General features: G+C 33.2%; 4 protein-coding genes across 6 annotated transcripts; 3 read left to right on the top strand and 1 right to left on the bottom strand.

Annotated features, from left to right (window-relative positions):
• The first annotated feature begins 13 nt into the window (after nt 1-13).
• LOC119636959 lies at nt 14-2,616 on the top strand. Its single transcript, XM_038032718.1, has 3 exons — nt 14-345; nt 407-634; nt 2,445-2,616. The coding sequence occupies exons 1-3, from the start codon at nt 219-221 to the stop codon at nt 2,534-2,536; spliced, it is 447 nt and encodes a 148-aa protein (XP_037888646.1). The 5' UTR covers nt 14-218; the 3' UTR covers nt 2,537-2,616.
• Nucleotides 2,617-3,179: 563 nt separating this feature from the next.
• LOC119636952 (protein fem-1 homolog B) lies at nt 3,180-12,844 on the bottom strand. Of its 3 annotated transcripts, XM_038032711.1 has the most exons (10): nt 7,698-7,732; nt 7,514-7,610; nt 5,147-5,542; nt 4,829-5,068; nt 4,372-4,761; nt 4,110-4,292; nt 3,814-4,040; nt 3,633-3,735; nt 3,449-3,572; nt 3,180-3,375 (listed from the first exon to the last, which is right to left on the bottom strand). In XM_038032711.1, the coding sequence occupies exons 1-10, from the start codon at nt 7,715-7,717 to the stop codon at nt 3,212-3,214; spliced, it is 1,944 nt and encodes a 647-aa protein (XP_037888639.1). In that variant the 5' UTR covers nt 7,718-7,732; the 3' UTR covers nt 3,180-3,211. The 3 variants fall into 3 exon arrangements, 2 of the variants coding, with proteins under 2 accessions (XP_037888639.1, XP_037888638.1); XM_038032710.1 differs by lacking the exons at nt 7,514-7,610; nt 7,698-7,732 and adding an exon at nt 12,477-12,836; XR_005247194.1 differs by lacking the exons at nt 3,180-3,375; nt 7,514-7,610; nt 7,698-7,732 and adding an exon at nt 12,477-12,844 and having other exon boundaries at nt 3,481-3,572; nt 3,633-3,755.
• LOC119636953 lies at nt 8,295-10,527 on the top strand. Its single transcript, XM_038032712.1, has 4 exons — nt 8,295-8,453; nt 8,518-8,710; nt 8,772-8,918; nt 9,366-10,527. The coding sequence occupies exons 1-4, from the start codon at nt 8,437-8,439 to the stop codon at nt 9,717-9,719; spliced, it is 711 nt and encodes a 236-aa protein (XP_037888640.1). The 5' UTR covers nt 8,295-8,436; the 3' UTR covers nt 9,720-10,527.
• Nucleotides 12,845-14,281: 1,437 nt separating the features above from the next.
• On the top strand, nt 14,282-14,794 carry LOC119637006 (chromobox protein homolog 1-like). The gene has a single exon (XM_038032780.1). The coding sequence runs from the start codon at nt 14,282-14,284 to the stop codon at nt 14,792-14,794; it is 513 nt and encodes a 170-aa protein (XP_037888708.1).
• Nucleotides 14,795-16,645: the final 1,851 nt, after the last annotated feature.

Genomic DNA, 16,645 nt, shown 5'->3' with positions numbered 1-16,645 from the left:
AAAAAAAAAACAAAAGAAAATAAAATAAAGAAAACTGAAAAGTTTTGTTCTTCGTTATTGGTGCTTAAGTTCCTTCAGTGGTCTCATAAAATATTCAAATAATATTAAAGAAAAGGGAAAACAAAAAAATTTTATTTATAATATAATAAAATTTTAAATCAACAGTTTTCAGTTTTTAGTCCCTTCGAAACCGAGTAATTAATGTGAAAATCGCTTTGATGAGTATGCTCGGATTGGTTTACTTAATCTTAATTCTAGGCTGGATTTTAATTGTACTCTTTCTGAAATGTAAAAAATCCATAACACCGCATATAGGCTTAACTGACAGTTACACAGATCAAATGGGTGATAAAAATGAATCAAATCTTTGCATATACAGTTTATTTCACACTTTTTTTCTTTTTAGATCGTAGACGTCCTTCAATTCATATTATTCAATTGCCGCATGGCGAGTTAGAACGTGAAGATCGACTAATAGAACCAACACAATGTGAGAGCACAAGTTCAAGGCGGCACTCACAGCGTTTGCATTTAACCGCTGCTGATGAACACAGCATAGTAAGAACATATCCCACAGATGCCATAATAAATCCTGCTTACACACACGATGAAGAGTATGTAATCAATGGCGAAGGTAAGTATTAAAAAAAGAGATGCGAAGCGCACTTCAAATTAGTCGCGAGAAACTTGCGTACACAAAAGAAAGCCTCGGCATAAGGCGACTTTAATGCGTGTTAAATAAATGTTTTTTGACCAAAGAGGCAATAAAAGCCAAGTTCTCGAAGGGACAGATATTTCGCAGTCTAGGTGTGAAAGGGTTTTCTTTTCTAAAGATTTAATTACCCCATATAAAATATAATTATTTACTCTGCAACACGGCGACTGTCAGAAAGAAGTCATGAAAGACAAAGAGTTAAAGAGCGGCTGCCACACAGCACGCCACAGTGGTAAATGTCAAAAAAATCAAAATTGTCAACCATAAAGCAAATATGCGGATATATAATCTCCTCGCCCTCACCTTTATTAAATGCACGGACCATAGGCGGACGCACGTATCATTGATGACCTAGCTAGTTCGGGAGATATGGAATGTGTTAAATTTTTATCTCACGAATACTGCACAGACGATTACATCTAAAAGAAATACACCTACTTTACCCTTATATAGGTTGCGTGCTCAATCGACAAGTGCACACCCAGTTGCAACAAGAACGCTCTACTCAAACTTAATTTTAAGTGAACAGCGCAGTCATCTTTGCAAAGTTAAAATTACATGTTGGCACTCTGACCGGTCATTAGTCATAGCTAATTTTAAGATACGCCCTCTCTTCGTTACACTTATTGATTCTGCCTTTTTTCCAAACTGTTTTAAGCTTGGCTGATGGTATATTTGTACTTAATCTACAGATTGTAATTTTTAAGACATTTTGACGAAAATCGGATGTACTGATGTGTTTTGGACCAAGCAGGAATTGTGTTATATTGTTACATATTACGACATATAAATGGATTGTACCATTTTTATGGCCACTGCTCTAATAATACCTTATTTTCCAAATTCGCTTTGTCAAATTTTCAAAAATTGTGTCGGTTGAGCACAAAAAAGCGAGGCAGACAGACAGACCGACAAATGAAATTAGATCGATTCAAAAAGTGATTCTGAATGGTGGAAAAAGCGTTCCGATCGAACCCATTTTCAATAGCGTTTTTACTTGAGCCAAAAAACGTCAATATATCAAATTTCATCAAAATATTTCAAAAATTGTCGTCTGTCGACCATTAGAAACTAAATGCTTAGATCGATTTCGAAACGATAGTTTTAGTTGCTAATGCTCATTCTACTTATAATCTGAGAAATTTTTTTAGTAACAGATCGATTCTAAAAGTGAATTGTCGATGGATTAAGAATAAAAACTGGGACTAACTCAAGTGCTGAAGTATGCTCCCATGGATTGAAAAAAGAGAAGAGTGTCGCTGGAGAATAGTTTTATTGATAGAGAGGTCACTTGATCTACTTTTGGATCAAGGGAAACTCAATCGTAGTAGGGAAACATTTATTTAATGTAAAATATAGTTATATTAATTATTTCTACTTCATGGAGACGTGCAGTCAAATTGTAATAGCCAGCGAGTAGGACCTATGTCGGTGGCAGTCTTCACGCTAGGTGATGGATTTGTCTCACGAGTGTGTTTTGAAATCAGTTTCACCTATCTATCTGTTTCCTTTCGCAACAGAGTTTTCATAAAAAGATGATACCTCTCTTTTAACCTTATTTTGTTAGCCTCGTTAATGTTGCAACATTGATGCGTGAAGCGTTAAACTACAATATCTGACATTAATTATGTTACATACTTAACAGCGAAAATGAATCCTTTTCTTAACTTAATTGAGAATCGATCTAAGAGAATATTTATAATATTTTTCATTTTCATGTCGTTTCCAGCACCGCCACCATCATATGACGAGGTAATGCGGCAACCTGAGATATACCCGAAAGTGCATCAACCTAGTAAAAGCTCAGAAGCTAATATTTAGGTAGAATTGAAATAACGGGAGAATTTGAAATAATTATTAAAATTAGAAAAGAATAGAAATTGTAAGCAAAGATAAAAAAAATGGAAATATTTATGTATTAAGCTGTGATTGTCAAATATTTTATGACTCATATTTTAAATGACTTTTTTTTTTTTGTAAAAACATACGAGAATAGTAATAGTTTTTTAAAATGTAAATAATTCACTATATTTATGAATATTCTTGTAAAAATTAACATCAATAATACTTAAATAAACATTTTAGAAAAAAAAGGGGTGAAAATTTTATTACTTTTTCTAATTCGAAATTTACGAAAAATTTATACATTTCAATAAAGTAAAATAATTCTAAATAACAAAAAAAAAAAAAAAAAAAAAAAACGGAAAACATTAACAAAATTAACTTAAAATTTCAGTCTAAAGAAAATAATATTAATAATATTTAATACATATACAAAAATGTTATCTATGGTATTTCACATACATAATTATTGAGTTTTTTTTTTGTTCCTTGTTTTAAATTACATACATTACACAGTCGTCTATTTTGTAGTTATAAGAAACGAATTCCTTTCAAAAGAGATAGAAAAATTTAGAAAGAAAGAGAGACGGAAAATGGATGCGAGATAGACAGAGAGAGAGAGAGAGAGAGAGAGAGCGATAGAACGGAATTTAACTAAACTTTAAATTTATCCGAACTATGTATTTGTATATAAGGTTCGAGGATTTTCGGCACTAAGCCTTTGTAAGGAACACCATTCGCTACCACACATCGAGAGGCCAGGCATTTAAGTGACGTTAATGAATTCTGATAGTTTAGTATTAAATGGCTTAAGACACCTGAAAGTGAGCAGCGAAAGAAAGCATTGTTTTTAATAATTGTTTTAAGTATAAAATTTAATGATTATTATACCATTTCTACACAGTTTTGAAGGAGTTAAGCCTTGAGCATTAACAGCATCTAAATGGGCACCAGCTTCTACTAAAACCTTAAGACATTTTCCCGCTTGTGCTAGGCTGGAATTATCACGAGGTAGCTAAAATAAATAAATAAATAAAATATAATGTTTTTCTAACTCTATCGAAGAAAATTTCACCTTTGAGACTAAGGTGTGCAAAGGAGTATTTTGCCCATTATCAATGGCCATAACCGAAGCACCTAAATACACTAACAGCACGGCTGTGCGAAGACAGGGAAATCTTTGACATAAATAAATGTTCTTTTAGATAATTGTTGGTTTTATTTTTTTTTTTATTTTTTTTTAAATTATAACTTACTTGCACACGTCGTTGGTGTAAAAAAGATCTACAGGTGTCACTCCATTGACTGCTAAATGTAATAAGGTCTGTCCATCCGACATCCGAGTATCGCTTTTTATGAATTTTTTTATGGTCGAATACAATAAGTCAACTTGACTTTTGCTAATTTGGACTTGCTTTGGTAGAATTTTTGTTATAATTTTTATTAAATATAAAGCGGTTGTAATGTTTTGCTCATTGTGGTCCTAAAGGATAGATAAGAATGTAGAATTTTTAAAGAAAGACATATTACAAATTAAAGAAGAAATGCTTACAGCTATCATTTGTGGCACATCTTTCGGTCCGGGATTATTAATTTTTTCATTATTTCGTTCGATTTCCTGTTGACATTTAACTAGCACCGATAATACTTGATCTAAGTTTAAATTTTCATTTTCTAGTCGTAATATTTGCGAAAACAACTGAGCAAAACGTAAAAGATCACGTTCCACAGAGACCTAGCAAAGCAGAAGAATACATTCGATCATCATTCGATCTTTTTTTCTTTTTTTTTTTTCATTCATTTCTTCTACATACATTTGTCATAATACGTAAATCCATAGCATAATTCCAGAGGATTTGGCATTGCGCAAAACGTCCATGATCGGCCATTACTGCACCTCTATAAACTATAGGTTGTGGTAAATCGGGATTATTTCTACCTAATATACGTTCACGTATTGTTAAAGCTTCCATATGGATGGAATGATGATTTAGTCGTATAGCTTGCAGTTCTTGTATATTTTGCGTTTCAAACCATTCGTCGTATGCTGTAACAGGAGGTGTACATTGTTTACGTAATGTACGATCTTGTTCCGCATAACGTAATTCCATGGCTCGCATTAAATGCTGAAACGCTTTCTCAATACTATAGTTGTCTTTGTCATTGGCAAATGAAGCTCCCAGCAATTCTAAAGCATTTATAATCTAGCAAAGTAATTAATAAAAATTAATAAAAATTTATTTAACAAAGTTTAATTTATTTTTGTAGCACCTCATCTTTCTTCATTAGATCTGGACGTTCTATGAAAAAATCCACCAATTGTTCGTGAGTGCGTTCAGCCGCACTTAGGACGGGGGTCAGGCCATGTTCATTAGCCAACAAGCGTGCTCCATGATCAAGAAGCAGGCGACAAACTTCTAAATGACCGCATTCTGCAGCGTAATGTAAAGCGGTAGCTCCGCATAAAGCTTGATCATTTGGATTAGCCCCGTTTTTTAGCAGAGTGTAAACCTAAAATACACACACACACACAAATTCAGTATCAATTATTTGCGATTTTTAAATAAATTTTTTTTCTTTGCTACATACCACATGTTCATGACCCTTATAAGCAGCTATCATTATACAAGTGTTATTGTATTTATTACCCAAATTAATGTCAGCGCCATGTTCTATTAAATATTTAACGATATCTAAGCGTCCAGCGTAGCATGCGGCACGCAATGGCGATGACTGAGCCTTCGTATTATGATTGACATCTGCTCCACTTTGTACTAATAGCTTGACCACTTGTAAATGTCCAAGCCCAGATGCTACCCATAAAGCGGTAGCACCATAAACCACCAGACCATCGAAGACGACGTTGCACTCCTTTTCCATATCAATATCATATTGTGCGAGTAATGTTTTTACATAAGAAATATTACCAGCAATCGCGGCCATAGTAAGCGGTGTCAAGGATTGTCCATCGACTTCGTCGAATTTCTACGATTATAAAAAAAATACAAAGGAATTCTTCAATAAATCGCTCTATTATAACAAAAGTTAAAAGATGTAATCCCTATCAATTTCAGATCTATGAGTCTAGATGTCAACATTAAGAAAAAAGAAGGCTTAAGTGTAATTCGATGCCCAGATGTAAATGTTGAGTTACGTTTTATACCCAACGCCAGTTGTGCTACAAGGATATATGATGTTAGTGCAGATGTGTGCAACACCCGGAAGGACTTGAGATAGATTCATGTTTTATTGTACCGATCGATTGAGAAAGTGATTCTTCAAAATCCTCAGGTTGGGAAGTGATCCTGTTTCTAAGCTTGTCTGTCCGTCTTGTTTTCTTGTTTTCAACCTACATGTCTCAATTTTTGAGCTATTTTGGCGAAATTTCGTACACTTACGTGTTTGGCCCTAAGAAGGAATCCTATTGAAAATGAATCTGCTCGGATGAGTTTTTCGGCCAACCCCCAAAGAAAGATTTGTTTTGAAAATATGTTATATGAGTAACTGTCAGTGGAGGATAGCGTTTACAACATTTAAAATTCCCACTCATATATAGGGTAATAGTTTCAGTCAAATCTCAAATTTCAAATCTTATAAATTGTCTAAAAAAATTGCAGTTTGACCTTTAAATTAAAGAGATCGGGAATTGAAAACAGTAAGATAAATTTATAGATTTTCTAAATCCCTTTTCCCTTTTTCTAAGATGATTTTCAGTAATTTTTCCACTTATGGGTTTTGTCATTTAACAAAAGAAAAAAAAACTTTTTCGAAACATAGGATCACTTTCATGGAGTACTTCTTTCAATTAAAAAGAGTTTTTTTTCACTAAATCCTATCACTTGACTAAAAATTTCTGGCTTCTTATTACCCTTCTGGCTTGTTTTTCTAAAGAATTTTAATCATTATGCTGTTTGCAACTTTTTTATTTAGAATATAATTGCGACGCATGAGTTTCTCGAATAATATAATTCCTTTCCTGATTTGTGATTATCTACTTTCCCATTACATTGTCACTCTTTCAATAGGTTCAGTTTGAAAGCAGTTGACGCAGCCTGAAGAAATGCGAAATTTCATCAATTTATCATTTCGCAAAACTATATTAAAAAGTTAAAGATGAGCACCTAAATTTGTACCTAAAAAAATATTGAGCTTTTAATTGATTTTTTATTGCATTCATTCTCAATTGCTGCTTACATCGACTCTAGCGCTATCTCTGTTAGTTGTTAAGTTTTTTTTTTTTTTTGGGAGAAAGGAATAAGGAGAATATTTTGAAACAAGTAAAAGCACTATAATAGTGAGCCACTGCTCACCGTTGGATATTCGACAACCACTTCGTTTAATACAGTTATTGGTATAGCGACTTTTCGAAATAAGGTGCTATGAGGGTAGTGGTCGAAAAAGTGGTCTCATCCGAACCATTTTCAGTAGCCTTCGTTCTTGGGTCCAAAAATATCAATGTATCAAATTTCACCAAAATATCTCAAAATTTGCAACCTATAGGTGGAAGACAAGGAGACAAGACGGACGAACGGACGGACAGACAAATGTATACACAGGCTTAAATCGCTTTAGAATGCAATTGTTGCATATATCAGCACAAATTTAATATATTTTTGTACCACATATGGTGTAGGGTATAAATATACCATGAAAGTGTTCTTCCAATTAAGGCGCATTTCAATTATACTTTGTTTGTAAACAAACATTGAAAGAGCGAGCGAAAGATAACGGGAGAGAAAAACCAAAAACCGAGCGTAAACGAAAAAAAAAAGTTAAGAGAAATAAAAATTAGGAATATATTTTCATATAACGGTACAATTTTATTCGTTTGTTTGTAAATACTGCGATTGCATACAAAGGCATCTATGAGGGTAAACTTTATTACTGAAAATTTGCTAATAAGAAAACACATACACGCACACATAAGATAAAAGGGAAAAAAGACAACGCACTCACCGCCGGATAAGTTATGTATGAGGACAAGGGTGTCGTACTGGAACCTTTCCAAAACTCGGCTCCCGGCCAAGCTGAATTAAACCAACGTATACGGTTCCTATATATTATTTAAAGATAATTGTTTTTTTTTTTTTGAGTCAATGAATAAAATCACAAAAAATAAATAATTTTTATCAAAAGTTACCGATAAATTTCCGAAGACATTTGTTTTTTTCTTTTTTTTTTTTGTAAAAAGGGAAAATTCTTTTAAAGACAGAGAGTATGACTTAACATAAACGAATATTTCAGTAAACTATTTTAAAGAGTAAGAAGCACGAGCCTTATTTTTGACAGGATTCTACATTTTTTTTTTTTTTTCTTTTTATAATATCTGTGTGCAGTTTGTGTTAAGCACTCATAAAAAAACCTCCCTTATTTTATTATCAGTAAGTATCCAAACGAACATGAAACCATCTCGGCGGCATTGGCATGTGTTACACTCCGTATATACATATGCATTTCTTATCGAAAGAAGGGAAAAAACAACAACAAGAACAACAACGCAGCCAGATGTTATAAAATAAAAATTAACCTTTACTTTACCTTAACATATGACATACATAAATATGTTATATATATATATATATATATATATATATATATATATATATGTATATGTATACATATATATGTATACGAGAGAAAGAGAACGAGATGGAAAATAAAAATTACGGATTACCATAGCTCTTCAAAAAGCAATGAATTTTTTGTTAATCTTTTCCTTCAAGTGTAAAGTAAACGTTGTATTTTCACCACTAACGACGGCTCATCGATGCATTCTTTTAAAAAGCTTTGAAATTGTAAATGTATTTCATATGTCAGCTGTTGTTCTTGCTAAAGCATTTACTACATTTACTTAGTGTACTGTAAATTTTAACGCAGAAATGGAGAAATCACAAAAGTATTTTTAACAAAATTGTGAGGATTAACAACAGACATTGAATTTCTCTCGTTTATTTTATTAGAAAGGCAAAATTCGAAAGAGCTACAAAAGATCAATTGTCATTTTATGTAGAATTTTGCCAACAACATCCTGAACTTTTGGCTGGTAGAAGTCAACCACGTTCGATGTGGGTAATTCAGAATCTATGGAGAGATTTGGCTAAACAATTAAATGCAATGCGCGGACCAACAAGATCACCAACCAAATGGAGAGAAGTGATTTTATAAATTTATTGCTACTCATTCATTTTTTGCATTAACTATAATTTTTACACAGACGTTGGCGGTCTGGAAATGTCAATTGCGCACACGTGCCCGACTAAATCAGGGCGAGCTGCAGATGATTGGCGGTAGTTCAGAAAGTAGCCGGAATCTGTTTGAACTTGCTTTGAAGACTTTCGGGACTGATGCTTCTGGTATAGAGGTAAGCGAAAAATTGTTATACGGGTGTCTTTTTTTTTGCAGTCGTTATAAAATTTTTCTTAGGATTTACATGTCTTCGCTAACAGTTTCCCATGCTTGTTGCAATAAGGGTTGTTATTAAGTACATACAAGATAGCATTAGGGTGAGAACACAAACAACATTCTACAGAGACGACTGAAAAATCCTTTGTCCTTAACGAACAAAAATTTTCATGCAGGTGCCTTATTGGTTTTTTTATTTTTGCATAGTCGATATAATCTATTTCTCAGCATTTAGATATCATCGATAAAAGCATAGCGAATACAAGATAGCATTAAGGTGAGAATAGTAACAACACTCTACTGAGATGACTTAAAATTGGAATTATTTAACATTAAATCCAATGAGAGATGCCCTTAATAATAATATAAAAAATATATTTAATTAATGTAATATTTTTGTATCTAGCACTGCGATGTGAGTGAAACAAAACAAGTGATAGATACCGAAGTAACAAGAGACTTAGACGATTGTAATGACCCCCTTTTGGCACCGAGCGCGGACATTCGACCCGCTTCAGTAGTTAGTCTTGACTCTACATCTTCGTCGCAAGGAGCTGCAAGCTTTAAACCTGCATCCCCAGCAGAATCAATTTCCCTGCCACAAGGTGAAGCGCTTGATTTGATAATACGCCGTTTTAAGCGCACTGATGCTTTAGAAAAGCAAATACTCCAAGCCCAGCTTGCTACAGCGCAAGCAATTGATAAATTAAGTGATAGCCTATTAGTTTTAGCAAAAGCCATAGAAAAATTGGATAAATAATATAAATATTTTTTTGTTGCTTTGAGCAAAGCTTTTTAATGTAAAAAACTAAAAGTTGTTAGTTGAGTTCTATGACAACTTTATAGAATATTAGAAATGCATTTCAAGCCGAAGAATGTATTTCTTAAAAGCTTCCACTACCAGACTTACTTATAAATGAAATTGTTACAGAATCTCAGTGCGTAATCTAAATGAACTGATATCACTAATAATAAGAATAATATATTGAAATAATTTCCATAATTGGAAAGAACGTATATGTATAAAAATGCGAAATTATTGCTATTAAAAAATCAAAATTCATTCCTGATGAATTCCATAAGGTCTCAAACACAATACAATACCTACGCATGCGTTACGCGTCATCATATTCAAAAGTGTCGACTACGAAAACTACAGTTGAGTACAGCTTGCATCATTCCAACAAAGCACGTAGATGATTAACTTTTATCTTTGCTTAAAACAGTTGCATTGACAATCAAAAGAATGTTGTTTATGTAAACAAACGAAAATCATATGCTTGAATTTCAAGAGTCATGTGATCTGTGTGAGTCAGCAAATCACCGACAAATGATTCGCTATGTTGAGTATAAAATATATGAATTTCTATTCGGTTCGTAACATTATATTTTGTACGCGAAAGATGAAATGACTTTTCATATATATTTCGAACAACATTAATAGGTAATGAAAAACACGGTGCAACAGATAAAAAACGAAGAAACAGAACAAGTGGGGAAAATAAATTGGAATTAAAATTTTATCGCATATTGTGGCCATATTGATAAGCGTATAGCGACTATTATCGGATTGAAAGTGAAGTTAATCCTGACAAAAATATGGGTCACATGTTTTCAGAAATATCTTTAAGGGGTCAAAAAATATAGACAAAGGTATGGAAATGATGTCGGCATTTTTCCGACGTTGTTTCAGTTTCTTTCATGTCGCGGATGTGCACATAAACAGAGCACGGCCAATTTTTTTAATCTCACATGATTAATTAAAAAAAATAACGTACTCGTGAATTCTAGTGTTAAGAATATACATATTTGACACTGATATTGTTTATTTAATGCATAGCGTCGCTACCAAAAAGTGCGATACGTTTACATGCATTGTATTAGCGCTGTTGAGAAAGCAACCGCCAAAGCTTTTAAAAATCCACCACTAATTTCTATATCTTCAGCTGTTCTGTTGTTAATGTTTCTTATCGTCTGGTATCGGCGAACTAACAAAGAAAAAAGCTTATTCTCGTATGCACGCAATTTTTATACGCTTACTCTCGTATGCACGCAACTTTTATACAATTATTCTCACATTTTTCGAATTTTACGTTTACAGAAAAGCATGAAATCTTGACCAAAAGTAATTGTCAATATAATAACGATTTTAGACAATTGTGTTAAATAAACCAGCATGCAAATATCTGCACGTGCCTGAAAACTAGCAGTGAAAAATTTAAAAGGTTTTCTATTGGATATAAATATATATATTAAAAATGAACTACCCTTTATCTTGTATGCACATTTTAATCTTTAAGTTGCCAATTAACGGCTTGCGAATGTTAAAAATTGTTGCTGTAAAACATTTGCTTAAACCACAAGACATTGGTGAATATATTTTTCGCTTAAGAAGGTCATTGAAATTTATATATCTGCTATAGGAAATTTTTCGTATTCTTACTAGAAATCAACGGATAAAAAGTTTGCTTACAATCTTCTAATATCGACCTTTAAATTTGAAAAGATGGCAGAGAACCAATATTTGCTCTGCAGATCAAACGTTATCTGTAGGTGAGAGTTTAACTTCTCAATTAAAGTGGACCAATGGAATTTGTTCAAAAAATAACTTTTTGGCCCCATGAAGAGATGTACCTGAGAAGGACGATCAATTCTGCTAAGTTACCTGCTTATTTGTGATAAGAATTTATCAGAGATGCGTAAAGCTACAGCTCTTGGTTTCCTTAAGTTAGGGTGTTTAAAATTTTTTTATTTTTATTTCATTTTCATGAAATGAAATAATGATTTCTGTTTTTCTATGGTACCGACACTTTCAACATTAGTTTGATCAGATGAGAGTAAGAATTTAAAAGTTAATTACAATGCTCTCACAGCCTTGACATTATTTATTGTTTCTCTTCTACCTTGACCGTTGACTTCTAACAACGATGATGAATAGTCTTAAGATATTTGAAAAATGCACACAATAGTATCAAAAAAAAAAAGGAAAAAAAAAAATTAAATAAATCTGCTGCGTCACACAGATTGCAACCAAATTAAGTATTAATCACTAAAAGAAAAAGAAAAAATTTTTCTTAATAGCAAAAATCAAAAAACGAAAAGAAAGGAGAATCAATCGGAACTACAAATGAGTAAAAAGAAACGTATGTACTTACGTACGTGTCTTTAGATTTAATATTAAATGAGGCTAGATTGCTTTTGGCGGACAACAAAACATTTGTATAGCTGATTGAGAAGCTGCTGATGTTTTTCAACGAGCAAAGAAAAACAAAAGCACACAAAGAAGTAAAATACGCAGAAGAAAATTAAGTGGAAAAACATTTTTTATACTATAGGATATACGCCTGCCTCTGTGGATATATGCAAAATGTATTTTAGCCCATTGACTCACATCTTTATAAATGATGAATATTCTAGTAATTGCTGCAGATATACGTATGTGTATATATTTTTAAGTGTACAGAAAATAATTCCTTTCTTACATTTTTAAAGAGCTTTTTATGTTTTTCATACTCACCATATTCATCACATAGTTTCTTAGATCAGGATTAGGAATTTCATTCATAGCAGCTGCCAACTGCAAGGGATAATTCAATTTTGCCGACAAATAGATTGTGGTCATCAAGGAAACTGGAATTTTATCTTCCGGAAATAGCTGCCGGACTTCATAAGTTAGTTCGTCCAGCATCATGCCAGTTTCTCTATCTAGCACCTCTAATTTTTCCAATGTAGTACACATAAGTTGTTAAATAATTTGAATAATGTATGTGCAAGAGATTTTATTTTTTTTCTTGATAACAATAGTTGCACATCTAATAAACTGTATACAAATTATTTCGGTAATCACTAAGAATTTATTCAATTTTCACTTTATCTATCACAGAATTATTTGCCCGCACAATATTCGCGTTTGTTGCGTTTAACAATTTTTACCAAAATGTTTTGATTTAATAATAAAAACAGACCCCACATACTTAATTTTCTTACAAGAATAACAGCTGATATAAGCTTAGATGATTGGCAAATCGAAAAATCTTGCATTTCACTTCCATTCTGTCCCAATCTTATCGAAAATGTAGTAAAACTGAAATGCAATTTTTAAACGCCCTCTATAGCCCGCTTGAGGAATGATATGAAATTGGAAATAAGTGTAGTCTCTGCGAAACACTCTCAGAGTGAACTTTACTTTGCTGAGAAGTGTTTTTGACTTTTCTGAAAGAAGAAAGTACGGTAGCAATAAAATTTGGTATAAGGAATCTAAAATTACCAAACTTAAAATTTTTTTAAGATAGTCTGGTAGTTGAGACAAAATTGAATATCAAAAATTTAAAAAGCTCTAGTGGAATTAAGAAAAGTTTCATGTTAACTAACAAAGTTAGCTTGTATATGCAAAGATCTCACTGTATTTATAGTTACGAAGACGAGAAAATTTAGTGGGGGACTTTAATCTACAAAAACAAATTTGACATTTATATATCGGTGATTAAATATTGTTTGCCTGATCAGAACTTTTTTTTGTGAAATATTTTCTAAGCACTGTAGGTCGATATCACGGTGATTTATAAAATATAATTTTTCTCCTTCATTGTGCCAATTCGGACACTGAACGCGTTTTTCGAATATGTTGTATGCTAAATTTTTAAAATGTCAGTTTCTGATATTTTAGCGCAGATGCAAAAACTTATGAAACTTATCAGTTGCAATGATATCTGCGGCATTTCGTTTAACGGTAGAAGCCCAATTCACAAAACTTATTCGTTGCAATTCAATCATTTGGATTTTTTCTTCCAAATATATATGTTTACCTTTACAGGCTTTTTTTATTTTCACCTAGGTTAGTACTCCAAATTTATTGATGCCTTTAGTTTTTTCTATATTTATTTCTTCATTTTAACATTACAATTTGATCGAAATGTCAAAGCAAATTAATGTACAATTCGCAAATTAATATTTAAAATTAAATTCTTACTTTTTGAAGACGATTTACTTTCTGCATTGCTACCACTCCATTTTTTTAGTTTTATATTATTGACATAGAAAAATCTATTTTTAATTCCACTTTGTTATCTATCGGTTGACACTTTTTTAAAACTCAGGGCACCATATTTGATATTATCGAGTGTGTTAAGGAAAGTAAATTGGAAAATAATCGCTTCGGACAATTTACAGTTGACACTTTCAGCCACAATTTTCTAGTTCGTTTAATTTTATTAAAAGAATTGTGTTTTAATAATAAAATAAGAGGCCAAGTATTGCTGAGCGTCAATTTTCCAAAAAATTTCTTTTGCACAAGGTTATTCTTTGAAGAGAGGCTTCAGCAATATGGACGGTGAAGGCGGAGAAGCCGCAGAATTTTCTGTTGAACGTATCGAAGATAAACGCAAAAGAAATGGCAAAACTGAATATTTTTTGAAATGGGAAGGTTATCCCCGAAGTGATAACACATGGGAACCTGTTGAAAATCTTAACTGCCCTGATCTAATAGCGGCTTTTGAAGACTCGTTGAAAAATAAAAAAAAGACTAAGAAGCGCCCTTCTTCCGCTCCAAGTAATGAATCGAAAGTTAAACGGAAGGCGGTAGAAGATGAAAGAAACAGCCGCAAAACAGCAGGATTTGATCGCGGTTTAGAACCCTTAAAGATTTTAGGTGCTACAGATTCTTCAGGAGAACTAATGTTTCTCATGAAATGGAGTGGAAGTGACGAGGCTGACTTGGTGCCCGCAAAAGAGGCGAATACCATGTGTCCCCAAATTGTTATCCAATTTTACGAAGAACGAATCACTTGGTATACACCTGGATCTGACGATGATAAAAAAGAAGGCAACTCTGAGTGAATAAAATTTGTTTTAACCTTGTAAAATGAGCTTTAATATTATACGGTTTGCGTAATTTAATTCAAAATTTACACTTCAAATACGTGTATTTTAGATTATTTCACAAATTTATTCATCCTATAGATTTCCCCGAATACATCGCCTATTACGCCGACGTGACGCCAGCGTTCATAAAATCGGCGATGAACAGTAATGTAATCAGATGTCCGATAGTGGAACAGACCTACAAATTTATAAAGGCGGCTACAAGATTTGTGAACGTCTTCCATAGGAAGATAATCAACACGTCCACTTGGCCACAATTGAAAGGCACATTAAAAGAAGCGTACAAATACTTTCAAAAGTATTTAACAACAAAACAGTCGTCTATCGAGACAAGATTCACGATATTCAACTTCATAAAAATTGTTGACAAATTACTACGGGCTTACCTTGAAATTTCAATTGCAGGGTACAGGGTAAGCCAAGACGTAATAGAAAGGTTTATCTGCAATATAGCTCCAAATTACAGGAAGAGGAAAAGAACGGAACGCGAAATCCAAATCCCGGTACAGCGATTGATGACGAAGCAAAGAGAATATTGGAGGCAACAAGATGGAACCATCGGCGACTACGACCTCGTCGAAACATTGGATTACCGGATCCAAAAACAGGCCCAGCAAGAGTTTCGGCCACACCACTTGGATGGCGCAAAATACAAAAATATAACAACTCGCCCACGAACGCTACAGCATACCAGATACTTCAGATTGATGACAGGGTACGCTGTAGGAAAATATATAAGAGATGAAGTAAAGTGTCAATCACGCCACTTTTTCAGAATTTTTTCCCATTGACTTTAGTGTTGCTTGTGGCACTATTACGACTACTCGTCCTTTAACTGTGCTGGCCACCTTTGGCGCAAGTTCCTATGGAAGTCTTTTCTTCTATCGTTCTTACGTTTATTTTTAGGTCGGACTTGTACAAATACTCCTTTCCTTTACCTCTAATCTTTTCCGGCAGTCAACGTACTTTATTGGGTATTCTCTGTCGATCATATTGAAATTTTGTAAACTTCCTTCGTTTAATCCCGAGTTGTATAAACAGAAAATATCTGGCTTTTTGACTTTAGATACCACTTTTTATGTAACGAAGTACGTATCCCTACATTGGTGTTGCAACTCCAACTTGAATTAAGGAGCACTTCTTTGATGATCTTTGACGAATCCGATGTATTGAGATTAAATTATAAGTACCATTTAAATTTTTACAAAGGGACCTATACTGGTCAAGCTTTATTTAACACTAAGTTTCTTGAAGAACGATTACAGATAGAAGGCATGATGTAAGGCTTCGCTTCTCTAGTTAAGGAAGAACTAATCGTAGTAATCTATTCGCACACAGTGGTAAAGAGACTAAAGGCTCCCATCCCAAAGTCCTAAAAACAAAAAGCCCGAATTAATTCCCGACATCACCTAATGGAACAACATAAATCCTATTGGAAGGCGAGCACACAACCGAGTAATATTCTAGTACTGGCCTTAATACAAATTATATATAAATTTTTTGTACCCTACACCGTTTGTGGTATAGGGTGCATTAAATTAGTGTGGACGCATCTAGTACGCAGAAGGGCTTAAGGTAGAACTAAGCCTGTGTGTCCGCTTATTATCTGTAGATGGAAATTTGTGTTCAAGCTACAAGTCGCAATTTTTGGTATATTTTGATGAAATTTGTTTGTGTTTTGACCTCAGTACGAATGCTATTGACAATGGTTCGGATCGGTTCATTCTCCGTATAACGCCCTATTCTGAAAAGTTGTTATATGGAAAAAAAAAAATTCAATTTTCAAAATTTTCTGACAAAAGTGAC

This window comes from Glossina fuscipes, unplaced genomic scaffold (genome assembly GCF_014805625.2).
Source record: "Glossina fuscipes isolate IAEA_lab_2018 unplaced genomic scaffold, Yale_Gfus_2 42, whole genome shotgun sequence".
NCBI classification, from domain to species: Eukaryota; Metazoa; Arthropoda; class Insecta; order Diptera; family Glossinidae; genus Glossina; species Glossina fuscipes.
Note: the sequence above shows the minus strand (reverse complement) of the source record. Positions and strands in the feature narration are given on the sequence as shown.

Coding starts and splice junctions, on each gene's coding strand:
- LOC119636959 (XM_038032718.1), top strand. CDS start 219: ATGAGTATGCTCGGATTGGTTTACTTAATCTTAATTCTAGGCTGGATT. Junction 346..406: donor CAGTTACACAGATCAAATGG/GTGATAAAAATG, acceptor TTTTCTTTTTAG/ATCGTAGACGTCCTTCAATT. Junction 635..2,444: donor GTATGTAATCAATGGCGAAG/GTAAGTATTAAA, acceptor TGTCGTTTCCAG/CACCGCCACCATCATATGAC.
- LOC119636953 (XM_038032712.1), top strand. Junction 8,711..8,771: donor CACCAACCAAATGGAGAGAA/GTGATTTTATAA, acceptor ATTTTTACACAG/ACGTTGGCGGTCTGGAAATG. Junction 8,919..9,365: donor CTGATGCTTCTGGTATAGAG/GTAAGCGAAAAA, acceptor TTTTGTATCTAG/CACTGCGATGTGAGTGAAAC.
- LOC119636952 (XM_038032710.1), bottom strand. CDS start 12,698: ATGTGTACTACATTGGAAAAATTAGAGGTGCTAGATAGAGAAACTGGC. Junction 4,041..4,109: donor ATGTGCCACAAATGATAGCT/GTAAGCATTTCT, acceptor TCTATCCTTTAG/GACCACAATGAGCAAAACAT. Junction 3,736..3,813: donor TACACCAACGACGTGTGCAA/GTAAGTTATAAT, acceptor TTTATGTCAAAG/ATTTCCCTGTCTTCGCACAG.
- LOC119637006 (XM_038032780.1), top strand. CDS start 14,282: ATGGACGGTGAAGGCGGAGAAGCCGCAGAATTTTCTGTTGAACGTATC.